General features: G+C 40.1%; 1 protein-coding gene across 1 annotated transcript in view; it reads right to left on the minus strand.

Moving 5' to 3' along the window:
• Positions 1-1,833: 1,833 nt before the first annotated feature.
• adgrb1a (adhesion G protein-coupled receptor B1a) overlaps positions 1,834-20,603 on the minus strand; it is a 156,641-nt gene continuing 137,871 nt past the window's right edge. Inside the window, exons 26-32 of the mRNA XM_073485293.1 lie at positions 17,549-17,720; positions 12,114-12,209; positions 11,970-12,009; positions 9,416-10,077; positions 6,622-6,657; positions 6,227-6,385; positions 1,834-2,028 (exon numbers count right to left, since the gene is read on the minus strand). Of these exons, the coding sequence (XP_073341394.1) occupies positions 1,834-2,028; positions 6,227-6,385; positions 6,622-6,657; positions 9,416-10,077; positions 11,970-12,009; positions 12,114-12,209; positions 17,549-17,720 (1,360 nt within the window). The remainder of the gene's footprint in view (positions 2,029-6,226; positions 6,386-6,621; positions 6,658-9,415; positions 10,078-11,969; positions 12,010-12,113; positions 12,210-17,548; positions 17,721-20,603) is intronic.

Genomic DNA, 20,603 nt, shown 5'->3' on the forward strand with positions numbered 1-20,603 from the left:
ACATATACCACCCACCTAAATACACCTGATTGTTTTCATCAACATCTTTGTATTATTCCCTGAGAAATTAACAAAAATGTTGAAAACAGTCCAATCTTACAATGTAAAAGTAACTGAGAAAAAAATTCCTGGATCTGTCCCTTTTTTCGGATCGTCATGTGCATGTGTCATGATAAAACACATTATATGTAATTAAATCTGAGAAAACAAGAGGACTAATGCTGTTTTATTATATACTTATATGCTTTTATTAGAAATAAGACACATTCATTTTGTGCTCTGAAAACTGTACATTAACAAAGAGGTGACCCCAGTAAAATAAAAAGGGGAGTGAAGGGGGGTTGGGAGGGATTTGTGTGGCAGGGTGGGGTGCAGATCAGGGGGTCAGAGGTCTGAGGTCAGGGTTTCGACAAATACAGATCTGAGGGAGTGACTGGCGGTGATATCAAAACACACACTGTTACGTTGCGATACAGAACACTCGTATAGTCCAGTACCTTGAAAGGTAAGGGGGAGGGAATGGGAGGATCAGTATCAGAATAATCATGTTCATATTAATAATAATGATAACAACTATCCCCAAGCACAGTAAGAAAGATATTTATAGGCTAAAATCCATTCTGTAGAACTCTGTTGAAATAATTACAATGCTGTACATCAGGACTCCAAATGAGCCTTGTGCTTTCTCTGTGTGCAACCACCATCCCTCTGATCAACTCTGCCTTATATATCATCACCTTTAATCATCATCGCATATATTTATAGATCTATTCATTTACTCATCTTCCATTACTCACCACACACATACATACACTCACAAGTACCTTTTTCCTTAGCATCTTTGAAACACCATCACATTTTGCATTTACTGTATCAAGCCTGCTTGTACATCGAGAAACTGACCCAAACAGCACGTGTTTTTTGAACGTGGCTCCTTCTGGACGCACTGACATCCATGCTGTCCCTCTGTTGCATTGAGGTTGTGGGCTTATTAGAGTGCAGAACCTGCCAGCCCGCTCTCTGGCGTCTCTGAGGTGTCCATCGATGAGAAGGCAACATGCCGTTTTGGCTCTTCGATTTTTTAACCTCCCTGCCCCCCATTCGCTTGTCACTGCAGGGTCGCCATTGAGCCACCAGGATCACAGGGTATAAAGTGGTGGAGCCAACAGGATTGGGGTGAATTGTAGGGGAGGGGTTATGGCGTTAGGGGGCACATGGGAGAATGAACTCTTGTTCGTTTTCCCTTTTGAGATTTATGTTAAAGGAAAAAAAAAGTCCAGGGGCATCTCGAGCAGTGTACAACATCAGCGTTCATCAGGAGAAAGAGAGAGCAGAACAGTGATGCAACAATACTTTTAACAGTGAAAAAAAAGACATAATCATGATTATTACATTGTATTCATTTAATTCAGGGGTAAACATCACATGATTACCTTTGCTATGCAGTTTATTACATGACTACATGATGCACATACAGTAGCTGAATCTGCTACTTTGGCAATCTGTCTCCTATGTGAGCCAGCGTGGTATCCGAGACCATATACAAGAAGATGACCAGTATTTTGCAGACAAAAACCCTGTCCAAACACCAAATGAAACAACATAGAAAGAGACATCATGTTCCTGTTCTCTCTTTAATTGGTTTAATTGATTTTCTGATATTTTGATCCTTCTCTCTCCTCCTCGCCCTCTTTCCCCCTCATGTTCTCAAATTGGGATTCATCCAGGCTTTGAGTAGAAGTACAGAGCAGGGCAGTGTGTGTGGTGTGTCAGCTTGTTTGTCTGAGGGCATCGGAAAAAAAGGGAGTTGTCGGTGTGAGGTCGCAATGTGGGTCACACCTCCGTCTGCAGGTCCATGATCTCCTGGCCCACCAGAGGAATGGTGGCGCTGGTTTTCTCCCACTCCACCGTCTGTAACTCCAGAGGGGAGGCTGCCACTGTCTCCAGGTCCTTCTTCACCCAGGATGGAGGGGAGTGGGTCTTCCTTATGCCCTCCCATGCCCTCTTACTCGGTGTCTGCTGCTTGTCCTGCTGGGAAGAGGACAGAGGAAAAAAGCTTGTTTTCTGAGATAGTCATATAATCAGAAGTTATATTGTGAGTCCTTTGGGTGAACTTACTTTACCTCACACTTCCTTATTTATGTCATTTCTTAAAGGAATAGTTGACATTTCAAAAAATAAGCTTTTTCAGTTTCTTGCCAAGAGTTAAATGACTCAGAGTTATATGACTGCCACAGTCATGTCTGTGCCTTAAAGGTCCAGTGTGTTGGTTTTAGTGGTACCAACTGAGTACCTCTCACCCTTCGCTTCCCTCTCTAGAGCTAGTGCAACATGGCATACTCCTTGGAAGAGTACCTGGTCCCTCTTCTCAAAGTCTGGACACTTTCCACATTCGGACCAAATGCTGAATCAATCCGGACCCAACAATACGTTATGAAGTACAACATTTCTATTTTGAAATAAACTTTCTATTGATCAGTACTTAGTGCTGTTGAATACACAGTGCAGCTGGAGATCATTTTGAGCGATCCTGTCCACAGATGAATGTGGTTTTAATGTGGCTCTTTTCCCTGTCATAGACATCATTGTCATGGCGACCTTAACTGCTATAGAGAGTGAGAGAGTGATGTGTGTTGTTAACGTTACACTGGATCATTTACTATCAGCTCATTAATCGTAGATACATAATGTCTCTTGTTTTCTCTAGCACACAGTTTCTACACCTAGTGTTAGTGTAGTTCTAAGAATCAGAAACTGAGTTCGTCAAGTGCCAAATGTGGGTACAGGTAATAAATGTTTGTACCAAAATATTCATAAAATTAAAAATGAGACTTCTGGTGTCATTTCTTTTTCTTATTTTCCTTTGTTGAAATACATAGGCCTATATCTGTCATTACTTTCTTGTTCTTTTACTGCAGCTTTTATCATTATTAGATGCTAAAATAATAACAATATTTCTACATGGGCAGATTCAAAGATTTTATATAAAAATTCTAATCAAATTGTTATCAGCAAACCATGTTCTTGCACAGCAGGTCCTTAAATTGCCTGTCTCTGATAAGTTTGTTTATTTTGTTAACTTGTTGTACTGCAGTCTTTTGTAATAATTACTAAAGACAAAGTTGTTCCGGGCCTCTGATGTAAAATCAAAATCAAAATCTTTGACAAATATGTTTCAGAACCTCTGTTCTAACATAACAAAAACACAACAATTCTTAGTTTCAGGTGATTATACACTAATGAAAACATATTTATGAATACATTTCTTCCTTTAAACTCCCCTAAACCCTACATACTGGACCATTAGATACAGAGCTGGAGCAAATAGTAATTAACTAAGATTAGCACACAGACTGGAAACAGGGGGAAACAGCTTCCCTGGCCTTGTCCAAAGTAAAAAAAAAATAAATAAAAAAAAATCTTCTACCAGCACTTCTAAAGCTTATTAGTTCACACATTGTATCTCATTTATATAATCTGAATTCAAAAATGACAATTTTTGGCATTACAGGAAGTTAGAAGTACAAATTATTTCCTGGGGATCTACATCTGGCCACAGTGACTAACTTCCCCCTATTCCAGTCTGTATGCTAAGCTAAGGTAAGCACCTCCTGGTTCCAGTTCCAAATGTAAGCAACAGACATAAAAGTTGTCCTCTCTCTCTTGGCAGCAAATACACATATTTTCTAAAATTTCAAACTTTTCCTTTAAAACCTGTTTTGATAAACCCTATTAAAGGGATGTAAACTTGCTGTTTCAATCCAGAGTAGGTATTTACACAAAAAGCTAGATAAGCTAGAAATATTAATAAGGATCGGGATGCAAATATGATTGTGGCTGAGGCACATTGTCAAAACACATCTTGTACCCATAATGGAGATGTTCTCTCTGCCTCTTCCACTTTATATGATTAGTACTTATTGAGTTATTTACTTCTGTAAAGATGATACTGCTGTTTGATTTACAGGGCTATCACAAATATCCGATCGGGCCTTGAAACGGTCAGTGTCAAATGATGATCTGTGAAGCTGGACTTGTGCCAGAGAAGAACTGACTCCAAAGCTGTGAAACAAATGGAGATCAAGGGTTTTTGGAGCAGAAGGAAATGGAAATCATCTGCTGCCATGGAATGACTGCAGCTACAAAGCCAACATGGATTCTCTTTTTCTACCTGCTGTTGGTGACTAGTTCCCAACCAATGCAGTCCCAACCTTGATTCCCATTGTTTAATGGGGAACAAAGATCTACATGAGTCATTATTTAGCTAGCTAATAGCCTTAACAAGGAAGCAACTATCCCAAATGTACATAGATCATCATGTCTTGAATCTCACACATTACTAAAGTGAAAAGTGGGAGGATGTTGCCCCATTCATTTCTGGAAAGACGATGTTAAATGACTGATACTTGATTTTAAGGCTGAAATGGTCACAAACGTCTTAATCATCAGTGTGAGCAACTGTGTTAAAAAAAAATAAAGACCCTTTAATTCTCTGATTGACTTGGCTGGCTTCATCTATGTAGCACTGGTGATTGGGTATTGTAATATAAACAGCTATACCACCGTAAGTTAAACTATTTTAAACTAATGGCCATAAAACAACCCTATATAGTTAAATTATCCAAGAGAAATGCAGTCCTATGTTGAGGAGCGCTGAGAATATGATTTAAGTTGTAATTTGTAGGAAATGGTCAGTAGCTCAGTTAGCTGTGGAGCTAAATGGCCCTATCAGCTGACCGGAGCCTGCACGCACATCGACCTCAGATCATGGGGGGACCAGTTTCAATTTCTTTAAACCACATGGGCAGGGCTAAACCCAGGATGCAGCGAGGGTTCTTCTGCAATATAGTGTTGGGATGAACTTGTTTTGCACATGCGGAGGTGAAACCTGGAAATATTACGGCTAAATCCCCACAAAAGAAAAGGCAAGATCTGCAAGCCTGTTTACATTTGTATGGTTAGCGACCAGATTAGTAATAGAGTAACTTGCCATTTTAAGCAGCAAAAGAAAAAAACCTCAATTCAGAAGTACAAATGTATTGTTCTGTGGGGACGGCTTTCCATTCCGAAACACCTCCATTGCGACACCCCTCCATTCCGAAACACCCCCACTCCGAAACACCGCTGTTCCGAATCCGACTTTCAAGTTCCAATTACTTCCCAATAGGGTTAGGGTTAGGGTCAGGGGTTCCCCAATAGCCTTTTCGGAATAGCGGGGTCTTTAGAAAAAATGGGAAACACCGCCATTACGAAGAATGGAAGTCTATTTTCGGAACAGCAGGGTTTCGGAAAGGCGGGGTGTAACCTGTTCTGTTTAGTCAGGAAAATAGATACAAAAAATATTTCCTTTCTTGACGTTTTGTTCACTTACAAGACTCAATAGCAAACTCGCCGCTTTTACAGCTGAAACTACAGACTATCACCTCTTTAGGTACAAAGCGGTATACATGACAGGATGTGCCAGAGCTAGCTTGTTAGCATGCTAACCAGTAGACACCCTGCAACACAGTACATAGACGTCTTTGACATAAAGTCAACATTGTCACATTTTGATGATAATGTTAGTTCCTCTTTGAATGTTTGCACTAACGTTCTGGCTCTATCATACAAATTGCCCCATAGAGGAAATTTCAGATGGGGAATTTGTGGTGGCTTTCCCACTTCACAATTCTATTGTGCTAAACTATAGCAATGTAACAGGACCAGTGGCCCAATGCCAAATCTTTGCTTTATTTCATCAATTACTGACCTAATGTCATGGCTCTGTCTCTTTGGCTCTTATCACCAGGTAATGCATACCTACTCCTAACACACGACATGCTGAGATGCATAATTTGCAGACAAACAGAGACAAAGACAAAAGAAGAATTTCTCAATAAATTATGAATAAATATCCCAAATTAAACAATATGGCCTTGTCTTGTAACAAGTTCTAACAAGTTGTATAATTTGAGAGAACCTTTAAATATTTGTCACATTTGGAGCTTACTTGACTAGGTCTGTAGTTGTATTTGTATGCCCACCCACAATAATGCCCTCACAGCTAATTTCCTCTGGCACTAAGCAGATTAAAAAAATGCAATTTTTAGAATGGCTGCACTAATAATTAAAAAGGCAATTCCACTCAAGTGTGGTGATTTGTACTAATGATAAGAGAAAAGGAGGACAACATTAGATATAGGGGAGGGGGGAGGGGGGCAGAACAGAATAAAGTTAAACTCTTTACACTCATGTTGGTCTTGTCGCTGCTGGCAGAGGACACACTCCATCTTTTGGCAGCTTTGGCATCAACAGGTGGAGATTCTCTATCCTTGTCTGCACTGTGAATCTTCCTGTTCAGGTCCTGAAACATGTCCTGGTGGCGTTTCCGGGTGTGCATAATCTTCTACACAGGAACATTGCACGTTACGTATAAGGTAAACAGCACAGGCTACCATCAATCCTACTTTACCCCTTCACATTTAAAGTCTCCAATCTCAACACTACAGTCACACCCAAACTTTGAATAAATCTGATAAATATATGCAAACATCTAGAGGTCTGAATAGCTAACTAAGAGACATATCAGCTTTTTGGTCTAAGTCTACAAAGCTCTGTAGGAATCAAAGAGACTAAAATTACCTCAAAGTCAAGCTCTGCATAGCGTGATTTTCGTCTCTGGGGGGAGATGAGACAGGGAGATTAAAGATGTGTCTTGATATTGTGTGCCTTTTGAGCAGACAAATGCCCAAGTGTTGGTTAAGTGTTTCATTGTGTATCTCCACATCAGCCAGCCAACAAAGAGTCTTTCTGGGACCCGGAGGAGAGCAGTGAGTCATAAGGGAGAAAACAAGGTTTGCTGCTGGTCATTCTGACCCTGTTGGCACAAGTTTGTAGTTAACAGATTGTGACCGAATGACCTTTGAGTCCTCCATCATGGAGTGGTGAAGGAAAACCTGACCTTCAGGCTGCTCGGTTGCTGTGGCAGCTGCCGCCTCGCACGCCATTATGGAAGTGTGTTTTGCCCTGAAGTGAAAAGACACCAGCAGGCAGATGTCCAGGCCGCTGTGCGCTGATCACTGTGTCGTCTCAGCCTGCCACTGCTGTCTGCACTAGAGGCTCAGTGAAAACTAACCTTTATAAAGATGCTGTCTTTACATAGGGCCAGGAAACATGGGGATAGTTTTTGTGATGCCTTATTTTAAGCATCAGAGTGGGGTAACCTAAGCGTGCATGAAAATCAGCACAGTGCTACTCTGGGGAGACCTAATTAATGATCCTTTATTTATTTTCATGAATTAATATCCAGCTTATTAATGTGTGGCTCCCTAGCTTTTTATCCTTATTAATCATTTCATATCTATGCACTGATGCTGTGTTGCTCAAACATAGCCAGTAGCACAATACATGCCAAACAGATGATTCTACAAAAAAAGACTATACAATATCACTTGTAACTATTTACCTAGAGAGCTGGATTTGGTTTACTACATGAATGGCTGTGGTTCATGCAAAATAATAGATGATTAGCAAAACGTAAACTGTCATGATATATGCAACCATTCACATTGATATATGGATAAGAAACAAAAGCAATTAAAGTATAATTGTACTGTCACTGTATTGAGAGAGGGATAATAAAGAGAAGATATGACGAGAAGAATGCAATGTTCACAGCGATACTGCCTCAAACACAAGCCAGGGGGATCTCATGGTAAACTTCAGTAACATGTCTATTTCCACAGCAGTAATTCAGTTAGTAAAGCAAGCGTCATGTCGTACTTTCCACCCTGCTGCTCTGAGTTTCTTTGAAACAGAAATACTGTTTTTATTCACTAATTTACTATAGTTACTTCTAATTTGATTTTTTTTTAACTGCTGTTAATGAAACCAATTGTGCATCACTTGTTGTAGATGTTTCAAATTAAGAACCCTCAAGTGCCTATGCCCTATGAGGTACTAGAGGGCCTTTAATGTGTAACAGCTGGGCAAAAAATATTATTTTTATTGACAGAAGTTTGCAGCACTATGAAAAAAAAACCCAAAATGAATTACTAATTGGGAATGTCATGTAACTACAAAGCAAGGAATCTCTGTCTACGTTATTCGCATATCTTGAGAATCTGATCTGAGGTGCGGTTCAATTTTGGTGCAATTAGGATTCGCGAGACGTTCAATATTAACACATTTTGTCAGTGGTCTGGCTTCATGGCTCTGCAGACTGAAGCCTTACAGATTTTCTTCTCTCTAATCTCAAACATTACACACTACAAGATTTTAGAATAATGGCACATCACATACAGATAACATGCAGATATGGCTATTGTACCAGAGGGAGCAGTGCACCGCCTCATGTGATCCCTCTCATGTAATCTCATGGGGAAGCAGACATAAACAAAATTAAGTTAAAGCAGGAGGTTAAACGAGTTTGGATGAGTTAACACAGTCAACACAGGTTTATCTTGTTCAGCTAGGACTGGAGGTGAGATTTTAAGATTCTGTAAACAGTAGTATGCCAGCTAACGTTAGCATCAAGGGCTAGAATGTTTACTGTTGCTTGGCAGCACCTTCAGCTGCTCCAGGATGCCTCTTTCAGTGGTTGTTGTGGTCCGGCTCAGAAGGAACTGATGTAATAATCCAGATTTTCAATTGTAAATATCAAACATGGTTGATATTACCAGACAATCAGTGCTGAACAATGGTTTCCACTGCTTGGCGATTAGTGGGTCAACACAGGTTTTTTAAACGCGGGTCAACCCGATAAAAATTGCATGTTGACCCCAATCCCACGTACCACAGGCAAGGCAGCCAGTCTATGATCTTATTTGAAGCGTTACGATCTACGTCACTGATGTCATATTTCACATCGCGAGTGCACCGGAAAAGGTTGTAACAGAAGAGAAAACAACAATAGACCGCATCCCAAATTTCTTCCTTATTCATGTGCCACCACTGGATGTTGATAATGCATCATCTCTTGACTCTGAATGGGCATTGTACTAGTTTCTGTTAACAAGAGAAACTTAGATCATTAGAATGGTCTGTAAAACATGACTCTGTTATTGTTCTGATGGGAATATTGCTGTGGAAATTTTTATTATCCTGAATTTGTCAAAACAACAGGTAGACAAGTTTAAAGTGTTGAATTTGCATCAAAAACAAACACGATCAACAACAAATTAAAAGAGATGCAGATTATAGAAAAGGGAGGCGTCCTACTAAAATGTGATAAAATACACTTTAAACTACAAAATAAAGGTTTTTCTATGATACTATATCAGCCAGTTTCAAATAAATGTTTGGTCCTTGAGAATTAATGGTGAGTCTAGTAGTACAAAACACAACTTTACATGCATGTCTCATTTGAAGTATGAAGTATGAGGCTGATAATGCATTACTATGACAAGAATATGCTGATCATATTTGGTGGTCTTACCTCCAATGAGCTCATGGACAGTGTGGAGACGGTCTCACTCTTGGACATCACACCAGAGTTTCCGGAATCTCCCCCGTCACACATGCTGTTGGCCACCTGGGAGTCTCTGGGCATGTTCTGCAGGTTGTGTGCAGGTGAGTCTCTGTCAGAGCACGACACGCTGATCTGGTCAGCAGGCAGAGTCTTCAGCCCAAAGCCAGGCACAGGCTCTGCACTGACAGGGTTAGCCAGGTGGATGAGCCTGGTCTGAGGCAGCTGCTCGATGCTGATGTTGTACTTGGCTGTCTGCTCCTCTTTCCCTTTGGCCGGCTTCATGGTTCCTGTGTTGTTGGTGGGTAGAATGACGTACCCTGGTCCTTTGCCAGTGCCCTCAGAGCTGCTGCCCTCACCGTTCCCTCGAGGCAGCTCTCCATCCAGCTGCTTGAAGAGCTCACCGTCGCAGATGTAGATGGATTTGGCACCCGGTAGCTCGGTACTGATTCCTTTTGTAGCGCCTTTATCCCGACGCAGCGTCAGAGTGTGGCTGGTGTAGTCAGCCACGTTCTGCAGGTGAACCTTGGCCATGCTGGCCGGCATGGTGTTGAAGTTAGAACCCTTCTGAAGAGTGAGGGTGCCAGAGGAGGCCTTCTCTTCCCCCTGGAGAGATGAGCGCTTCACAGTGCCTAGAAGCAACAGAACCAGAACAGAGAACCAGTGTGAGATGAGGAATTGAACCATGGATAGATTTACTTGCTCGGGCTCCCTGGGGGCAAAAATTAGTTATAGGTCCCTATTGACCTCCAGTCCACCTCTCATTGCCCATTATTAATTCATATCACATGTACTGTGTTGTTGTCAAAAACAAATAAAAATCAAATGTATTTAGTAAAATTCATTGTAAAAAGAGGGATTCTCTACAAGACGAGGTCTCAAAATAATGAACGATGCAGCAATTATCTCAGTTGTTACTGTTACTTAGGGTTAGGGTTTTTGAGGCCCCTGGGATCGAGGGCCCTACACCAGTTGCCAGCTTTCCTCAGTCAATAATGAAGCCCTGGGCTGAACAGAAGCTGAAGCAACCTTTTACTAAAACTCAAATCTGGTTTATTCAGTACCATCCAGCTCAACCATCTCAATGAACCACTATATCCAATTGTAAATGAACAATTAAAGGGGTGTCGTTTTGGAGAAGAAATTCAAACTCAGAATTTTAATATTTACAATATTAATGCAGTATATAAATCTCTCTATATGTAGATATACATTAAGCATGTATATATTTATTTTTTCCATAAGTGAATAAACGAGCTGTTCTCAGAGGAAAATAAGGTCCCAGAACACTGATTGAAGCTAGAAAGGTGGCAGGGTCCGCCACATATAAACAAAGTAAAACAGTATAAAGTGTGTTGTCCTTTAAGGTCAGTTTGTTTATTCACTTTATCCAGTCATGAAAACAAAGAGAGTTTATTTATTTAGTTTGTTTAGGCAGAAAAAAAAAAAGATCAGCCAACGAAGATCTTTCTCTTCTCATTAACATTTCTTCCCCACAACGACATGGTGCACCTTTAAAGATAAAAAGAAAAGATGCACTTGCATCAAGACACTGTATTTCAGAAGCACCAAAGTTGTTTTGAGATAGCATAACAGTGTCACCATTATGATTGACACTGTCAAAGAGCATTGATAAGTCAACTTTATAAATGTAACAAAAAAGTCACCTTTCAAACATCCAGATCAATCAAATCATTGTGCACTGAGTGATCTGACAAGTCAGACAACAGCAGAAAGGTGGACCAACAGAAAGTACCTGTTTGTTGAAATATATCAGCTGAGAGAATATGGCTGACATGGGACCTGCCTTGACCTTGTGACCTGACCTTATTTTGTTATAACAATTGTTGGCTTATGGCAGCATGCACTTCTCATATCTAATCTGGTAAACAACGTCAGACAAAGCTCTATGCACCAAACTAAATATCTCACAATCGCTGTCTGTGCTCCCTCCTCCTACTTGACATATGCAAAGAAAATAACAATAATCTCTCTCTGTTCTTTTCTGTCTTTTTTTCAGTTGGGCTTGTCTGTGTCTCAATAGCTTTTCTGCTCCAGATGCTTTTCTTGATATCCTGTCTCAAGAGATAATCAGATTTTTCACTCCCAGTGGATATCAGAGCAGAGCCAGTATCTGATGTGGCACTGTCGGGAGGGACTTAATTATACCGCGGCAGCGTAGGAAGGAGTCAGACAGCCCTGTTTATCTGCATATAACTGCTCAGTACACGTTCGTCTCACTCCCATCAGCCTGGGCTGAACTGAGTTATGCAGCCGTAATGTGCTGTATTTCTTGTCAAAACAGCTCCTTGGTGAAGGGAGGCTGTTGTGATGTTGATTGTAAGACACATGTGCACAACTGAGGGGGAACATGCCTCACATCTGTTCTGACAACGCTGAGGAATTTGAAGCCTTCAAAATACAGAGAGGAGGCACAAAAAGACATCTGTAGCTTTTGAGCAGCAGTCCCCAAAGTCAAATCAAACGCAAACACAAAATCAAACACACTCAATCTGGAGTTTACCTGATCTGCAAGCCATATCCACGTCTTTCTCAAAGTCAGTCTGAGGACACAAAACAATAAATATTGTATTAGGTGTGCTCACTCTGCCAATATTTAATGATCAATCCTGAAAGGTGGAAATAACAAACACATGCATATTCATACCATGAGCTGTGCATGGCCATTTTGGAAAGATCCGCCTGAATCTCCATTAGCGTCCTCCTGGCGGTCCACCACACGGCACTTTACTGCCTCCTGAACCTGTAGCAAATCACAGGAGAACAAAGGAAGAAGAGCTTAATACTGGTAGGATATATAAATACATCAGTTCACAAAATACTGAGTGACTGGCCTTTTATGATAAAGGCTAAAAGTCCACAGCCCAAAATATTTTTCAAAATATTACTATGTCACAGGGAAGTTTACCCTTGACCTGTTGGATATACAATGACTTCATTTAATCATTGTATCTCATTCAAAATTTGTGTGTAATTTTGTCATAATCATCATATGAATTGTTCGCTATTAAGAGTTTTTTATTTTACAACCAGACAACACACAGACAAATCACACACACATACAGGACAAAACACACAACGCGGGAAGAGAGAGAAAAAAAGAGAGTTTGCAAGAGTGTCATCCAGTGTTCATATAAAAGAGAAGAAAGACATACAAATCAATTCATAAGGCTGTTGTAGACAATGTCCCAGTGGTCTTCCATACTTTTGTCAAAGTCTTTTAGCAGACACGCTGCCCGTTCCATATTCAGGAGATCTAAAAATCCTCCAAGCCATGACTCTCTAGTGAAACATCCCGGTTTGCGAACTTTCCAATTCATAAGAATGAGTCTTGTAAGACAGCCCAAAGTCCAGAGCCGGTCCACTGTGACTCCTGGGGTGTTGCCTGGTCTTTTACCAAGTAGGCAGGTTATCGGACAGATAGGAAACTTGACCTTGAAAAGTGATGACATATATGATATAGCGTCTAGCCAGAGAGAATTAACTGCTGGACAGTCCCACAGTAGATGAAGCAGTGTGCCTCGAGTGCCACAGTTGTGCCAGCATGAGTCTTGGGATTCCTTATTCATTTTGGATAATTTAGCTGGGGTGATGTAAGCTCTGCATAAAATCTTATACTGTATAATTCTAAATCTCACACATTTCGAAGTATACAATGCAGATCTCCAGATATCATTCCACTGGGAAGATGTTAATGATGTATTAAGGTCATATTCCCAAGCCAGGTGAACAGGAGCATAGGCATGGGGAGCAGATCTAAACAGTGAGCTATAGATGTTGGAAACCGTGCCTTTCGACAGGGTTGCCTTCCTCAGTAGTACATCCCAATCAGGGCAGGAGGCAGGAGCAGCTCCTTCTTTGCATTTCCTATGTATGACGGATGATATCTGTGCATATGTTAGAAATGATGAATCTGTGATGTGAAATAGATTTTTAATTTGTTGAAAAGAAAGAAGAGTATCACTACAGATTTGACCAACAGTTATGCCATGTTGCTGCCAGATTTTGTTATTTAAGGTGCCACCTCCAGTTGATAAAATAGAGTTACACCAGATAGGGCATGATGGGAGAGAGAGCCCCTCAATACCAAGTCTCCTGCGCAGCTGCTTCACAATAGAGCAAGAGAACCTGATAATAATGTTGTCCAGCTGGGGTGGGGGATGGGGACAGTACCATAGGAATGCCAATGATATGGCCTTATTGCATGAAAGGATAGTTTCCTCCAACCATTGCCAACTGCCTATCAGGGCATCAGACTTATAAGCCCAGGTTAGTGGGTACCGTGCATTATATGAGAGATAGTACTGATATATATCTGGGACTCCCAACCCTCCCCTGGATCTGGGTATAGTTAGTTTCTTGAAAGAAATTCTGGGTTTTTTATTATTCCAAAGGAATCGGATGAAGAGGGATTCAATGTCTCTGAACCAGCGTTTGGGAAATTTAAGAGGGATAGAGGTGATGATATGTGCAAGTCTTGGTAAGACATTCATTTTCAATATTTCAGCTCTGCCCCACAGTGGCAGGGCTGTCCATCTGATGATGTCATTCTTGATGGACTGGAGAATGCTAGGACCATTTAGACTGAAGATTTTAGTGATGGAAGAGATTATGGTAATACCCAAGTATTTCATTCCATTTGTTTTCCAAAAAAAGGGGGCGTCCTTTAAATCAGATTTAAATGTATAAGAGTTAAGTGGGATTGCCTCACTTTTGTTCCAATTAATCCTGTAACCAGAAAAACTGATGAATAAATTAACCAATTTAAGAACTGCTGGTATCGAGGATGCTGGTTTACTTAAAGTGAGTAATATATCATCAGCAGACATATTCAATTTAAAACTATATCCAGAGAAGTCCACACCACATATATCAGTACTGGAACGTATCGCACAGGCTAATGGTTCAAGAGCAATAATGAAGAGCAGGGGACTGACAGGACAGCCCTGTCTTACTTTACCCTGTCTCCTTTGGAGATCAAAGGGTTTGGAAATTAAGCCATTGGTTTTAACAGAGGAGAGTGGAGAGCTGTAAAGAGCTTTAACCCAGTTTATACATTTTGAACCAAAACCACATTTTTTAAATGTATAAAATAAATATGGCCATAGTATCTTATCAAAAGCTTTTTCAGCATCTAATGATGCTGCAATGACTGGAGAGCTACTAGAACCAGCATGTAATACAATCTAAAGGACCCTACGCATGTTGTTTGAAGCAAGACGTGCTCAAATCTTAGCAAGAATCTTATAGTCACAATTAAGCAAACTTAAGGGACGGTAGTTACTCATCTGAACTGGGTCTTTGCCTGGTTTGGGTAACAGAGAAATAATAGCATTACACATAGTGGGAGGCATAGATTTAGAGTCCAGTATTTTGTTAAATAATAGCAACAAGTATGGAGAAAGCTGTTCTTTAAAACGTTTATAAAATTCAATTCCCAAGCCGTCATTCCCTGGAGCTTTGCCTGAAGCCATTTTCATAATTGCCGTCTTAATTTCTATTTGTGTGAGAGGGGCGTCAAGTGCGTCCCTATCAGCTGGACTGACCCTCGGCAAATTAAGACCTTTAAAGAAACTGTCCATTTCAGCGTCGTTAACTCAACTCTCTGCACTATAGAGTTTAGAGTAATAATTTTTAAAAGATTCATTGATTGAGACAGCATCACATTGTAACATTCCGTTCTCATCTCTAATTGCTGGAATAGTCTGTCTATTTTCTATACACTTTAATCTATGGGCTAACATTTTCCCTGCTTTGTCTCCAAATTCAAAATAACATCTACGCAATCGAAAGAGAACAAATGCTGTCTCCTCATGAATTAACCTTTGCAAGTCAGCCCTGGTGGCGAGTAATAAATTTCTCAAATCTAAATTAGATGGGTCCAGCATATGCTGTTCCTCTAAACTCTTAAGTTTACTGTTTAATTGGGATTTAGCCCCCTCACGTTCCTTTTTCACCCCAGATGTGAAGCTGATTAACCAGCCCCTGCAGGTCGCCTTAAATGCCTCCCAGACAGTTGCTACACATAATACAGAATGTAGGTTTACCTAAAAAAATTCAGGAATTCGTTTTTTTATAAGGGAGGTAAAGTTTTCGTTTTTAAGAAGTGATGTATTAAGTCGCCACTGCCTTAATTTACAAGGGTTGGCCATAGGAAAGAATGTGACAGAGACTGGGGCATGGTCACTTACAGCAATAGTATCCATCTTAATATCAAGAACATTTTGTACTAAATTGGAGGACATCATAATATGATCTATTCTGGAGTAGGAATTGTGCACACCAGAATAGAAAGAATACTCTCGAGCTGTTGGATTAATCAAGCGCCACACATCTATTACAGCAAGCTGAGTTTGAAACTCCTTAAAAGCTGCTGATATCTGTTTATCTGAGGGAAGGGGGGAACTAGATCTGTCTAATGTAGGGTCACAAACAGAATTAAAATCACCACCTATAATAAGAGGGCCCTCGATGAACTGAGATATCACTGGGCACGGAGAAGCAAAAAAAAAAGATTGTTGTGTGTTTGGAGCATACAAGTTCACAAGGGTCAGTTTTTCATTTTGTAAACAGCCTGAGGTAATAACATATCTCCCATCATAATCATAAACACCTCTGCTTCCTTTGAGAGAACACCTGCCCAATCATATGAATTGTTGAGTAATCGCCAAAAATGTGTTTTGTGAGGTCACAGTGATCTTGACCTTTGACCTTTGACCACCACAAGTCCAAGTGGACATTTGTGCTAAAATTGTTCAAAGAATTCTTGAGATATCATGTTCACAAGACTGGGACAAACGGACAGACAACCCAAAAACATGATGCCTCTGGCCATGGCTGCTGCCAGTGCAGAGGATGCATAAAAACATAAGCATCGGATCAAATGAACACCAGATTTTGCTCATTTTCACAACTTACAAGTACATAGGCGGAAAAGTCGAGCTATCAAGTTTGTCCCGAAGGCTGCACTATAAGCTGAAAGTCATGTGGTCATTAAGATCCAAATAGTTTACCCCATTTGGAGCCTTAATTTGCTCAAGATATGTATTGGCCATCTGCACCCATACATAAACATCCAATAGATTTTGAGATAAGGAATCTCACCTGGACCATCATGACCAGGTTGCTCAAGGGGAAATCTGAGTTGATGCTGATGCCAAACAAAAAGTCTGGGGGTCAACAAAATCATTAAGAATCATTCTCTAAATGAAGGAAGAGCAATGTGGAACTGAATGAAAATAGAGTTGACGCAAAGATGCTTCACCTTAAAAGCCTCAAGCAGCTCAGGGGCAAAACCTCCCCTTTGCAGGAAGTATTAAATTAAGAAGCTTAACAAAGATAGATGTGCAGTGTTTCTGGTAAAAATCAAACTAAGAGCAACCAAAAATGGTGAGGACGGCATGTCTGATTGACACAAGCATGAAGTTTAAATTCACTGCTCGGCTGAAAACCTCACTGCTTTTCTTCTGCTCTGCTGTCACTCACTGTCGCTCACTCTCTCTCACTCACTCAACCACACACTCACTATGCACTTTTTGCTTTCCATGTTTTACCAATACTTAAAATGCAACTGCAGGAGGTAACTTACTACCACTATGCACATTTATATTCTAAGATGCTACAAATTTCTATCGATTAAAAATGTGTGCAATTTATTTAAATGAAATACTGACAGCCAGACTACAACATCGAACTTTGTTAAATTCCGACCATGTCCGTTTGCCTGCCTGTTGGAGAATATCTCAGTTATGTACAGATTCAGGCTCTTGTTCCGCAAATGTGATTTCTTGTTACCGCCTATGATTTGAATAACCATCCATGGCATTAAATCAAATACTCAAATACAAAATGAACAAAGAAAAGTTATTTTAATCGTGGCTCAAGACAAGTCACAAGTCTTTAATTTTCATGTCCCAGTTAAGTCAAGTTGCAAGTCATCAAAACAGAGACTCAAGTTGCATCGAGTCCAAGACACAATGACCTCCACATCTCTGGTATCTACACCAAATTTCATGTCAATTTCAAATAAACACAAAGAAAACCAGGAAGAACATTTATAAAGTCAGTGGTCATGTGAGGTACCTCTCTGCGCAAGATGCAATGCACCATGACAATTACGAAGCCTTCCAGTGAATCAAAGACAGCAAAGAGGATCTGGAAGAGTGCAGAGCGCCGGTCGGTGATGGCGAGGACGGCTGACATCCATGTGAGGGCCAGGAGGGGCAAAACTACACAGGAGCTCCACAGTGATGCCCTGCAGGATGGAAGGGGAACGGCAGTCAAGGACAGCACTAGTCAACATGATACAGAGAGTAAGACTACAATGTTTTCAGTTATGCTGTAAGACATTTAATATTTGTCATTAGCTTCGATTATAAGATATTTTTTTTACCACTATAGCAGGCTTCTGTACAAAACATTTCCCTTTGGAGTATCAAATACGTCAGAGAATATAATGCTTAACACAATCTTAAAACAATCTCCTACTTGCCCTTGATAACTGCCCACGCTGTTAGCATAGTGTTAGCAGCTCTACCCATGCATCAATACATAACATCACAACAAATTATGTTACTCTCGCAAACAAAAACATACATCCATTATCTGCAGATATATATGTTCATAGTTCACATATATTACATGCATGTATGTTTAAGATGGCTCAGTCAAACCATAGAGGATCTAGTGCCACAGGAAAGAGAGGGAGGATCGAGGGTGAGCAGTGGGGAAAAACAAGTGTAATGAGGCTGAAACAGAATGCAAAGACAAACGGAAGAGGCAGAGCAGAGAAGGACAGAGAAAGAGAGAGTCTGGAGAAGTGTCATTCCCGCTGTCCATATTTTTGCTCCCACTTCTTGTTTTTTTTTTTTTTGTTGTTGACTCATTCCATTAGTTTGATTTGCACATCAGGAACAAACAAGAGCGATAATAACTCTCAGTGTGAGTGTCAGGAAATTATCTTTGACTCAGTTTGTTTTTCAAAACCTTTTAAATAAGTTTCAATCATTTTTTTGTTATTCCAGAGGTGGAAAATTATATGTTGCAAGCAACAAGGGAATAATACCCCATGATAAATTTCCACAGCACTAATTCTATCATATAGAAAAGGCATGTCATACTAACCAACTTCCTGCTCTGAGCTGCTCTTTTGAACATAAACAATCTTTTCAATCACTATTTCCTTTTGCCTTGTCAATTTTTTCAATCAGCGTTTAAAATATGGGCAGAAAGTGTTAAGGTTTTTTCATGGCACCTGAACAACAAAAAAAGCAAACTAAATATGTGGCCCAGTCTCACACCAAAGCATGTAATAGAGCTACCAATCAACTAAAGGAAAGCTTGTGAGTGTGACTCTTGTGTATGAAAGTGCAGTACCAGCAGGGGGCAATAACTGCGGACAACAGAGTGAAAAGTAGTGGTGGCTGAGAAGGGTTGACCCAAATGCAATAGTCACCACAGTAATGCAAATGTCTAAACAAAATACAAAAGTCAAAACACGAATGCAAAAGCCACAACATCACAACAGAAGTGAGCAATAGCAGAAGTGAGCGAGTAACAGCAGAAGTAAGCAACAGCAGATGTTTTCATGTTATTACATTCATTTGAGATCAGCCAGGCCTGTGCAGAATCGATCAACAGCAATCTATGTACAATGCATGCCAGTTAGATTTGCATCCGACTTGGACCCCACTTGCTCTGATGTCACGCACATTTGGGCAATGGCAATCCCATGGGATCGAGGTGGCTTTTGCCCCCCACCGACTGCAAATGCCTGATCTAACAACTGACTGGTTTAGATGTTGACTCAAAAATATGACCTTTTACAGAAACTTTTTATTTTTGCTGAATTCAGGAGATTTTGTTCTTATTTGTCTAATTGTGAATTTTGATGTGAAGATTCAGATGTCAAGCCTCCACAGTATTAATATCTGACAGATCAATATTGAAAACTATGTGTTTGGTTATTAATGTATTCCATTTATTAAAGGTAGTCTGAGAGGGACAGGTCTGCTCAGATGATTTATAAACAGCAGCAAACTGATATGAAGCTGATTTACATGAGAATTTATGTAAAATGGAGGTCAATCCATGTAACATAAAATAACAGATCACCTGTGTTGCGTTTTAATTGTGGTGGCTGCATACAAACTGAGTGTGTGTGATAACAATCAGATCGATCGAACATCTCAGATCTAACAGTATGTGAGTGTTTCTGTGACTTCCTGTACAGACTGAAGGCTGCTGAAAAACTGGAAAAAAAAAAGGCTTGAACACAACTTTTTAGTTCTGCCCCCCTGCTGCTGCCACCTGATCTCATCCAAAGTGAGCTCATTATGCATCTTCTCGCAAGACCTTCCCTACTCTGCCTCTGATTGGTTGGCTTTTTAATTGCCAGGCATTTTCTATGCTTGACTCAAACTGTCAACACACACAGTAGCTTTGATAATGTCTCCTTTCAGCAGTTTATAAACTGTAGTTTTGCGGGTAAACACAGCAGCCTCTGGCCTCTCTCCTGGTCTTCTCTTGCTTCTGTTGGGGTCACTCATCCTCTGGAGCTGCTCTTCACTGTCAGAGTGTCTCTGGGCTCGTTAGGTAGAGAGGACAGGCAGGCTGCTGGGCATTTTTTCTGGCATGACGTGAATACACTAAAATACTTTGGCAAGAGATCTTGAGGTTTATTAATGTTACATTTATGATTTTACTTTAACGTATAAACATTTCCTGTTTGATTTTTTAAAATGGCAACAGAAAGATGGAGAAAAAGGTGTACATTATCAACCTTATTATTATTTCAGCTAAATTTCATATTAGCATATTATATTTTTTCTTTGCTAACAAAAACCTTTATTCTCAGTTTTTATTAAAAAAAAAAATGTTGTACTGACTGTATTTTATTTAATATCTTTGTTTAACTTATTTGTTTGATTCATTTCTGTAAGATTTCTGTACAATGCTTTTATTATATCTAACAGCCTCACCACTGGCTGTTTGTTTTAAACAACCACAAGAAAAACACATGCACAGTCCATTAACACCAGACAGCTACTGAACACACAGTTAGGACATAGCACACTATCTTGCTGATTCTTGTCTCTTTTGTAGTCTGATTTAACATTAAATTCATTGTGGGCCACTG

The sequence above is a fragment of the Pagrus major genome, chromosome 17 (genome assembly GCF_040436345.1).
Source record: "Pagrus major chromosome 17, Pma_NU_1.0".
Taxonomy (NCBI): Eukaryota; Metazoa; Chordata; class Actinopteri; order Spariformes; family Sparidae; genus Pagrus; species Pagrus major.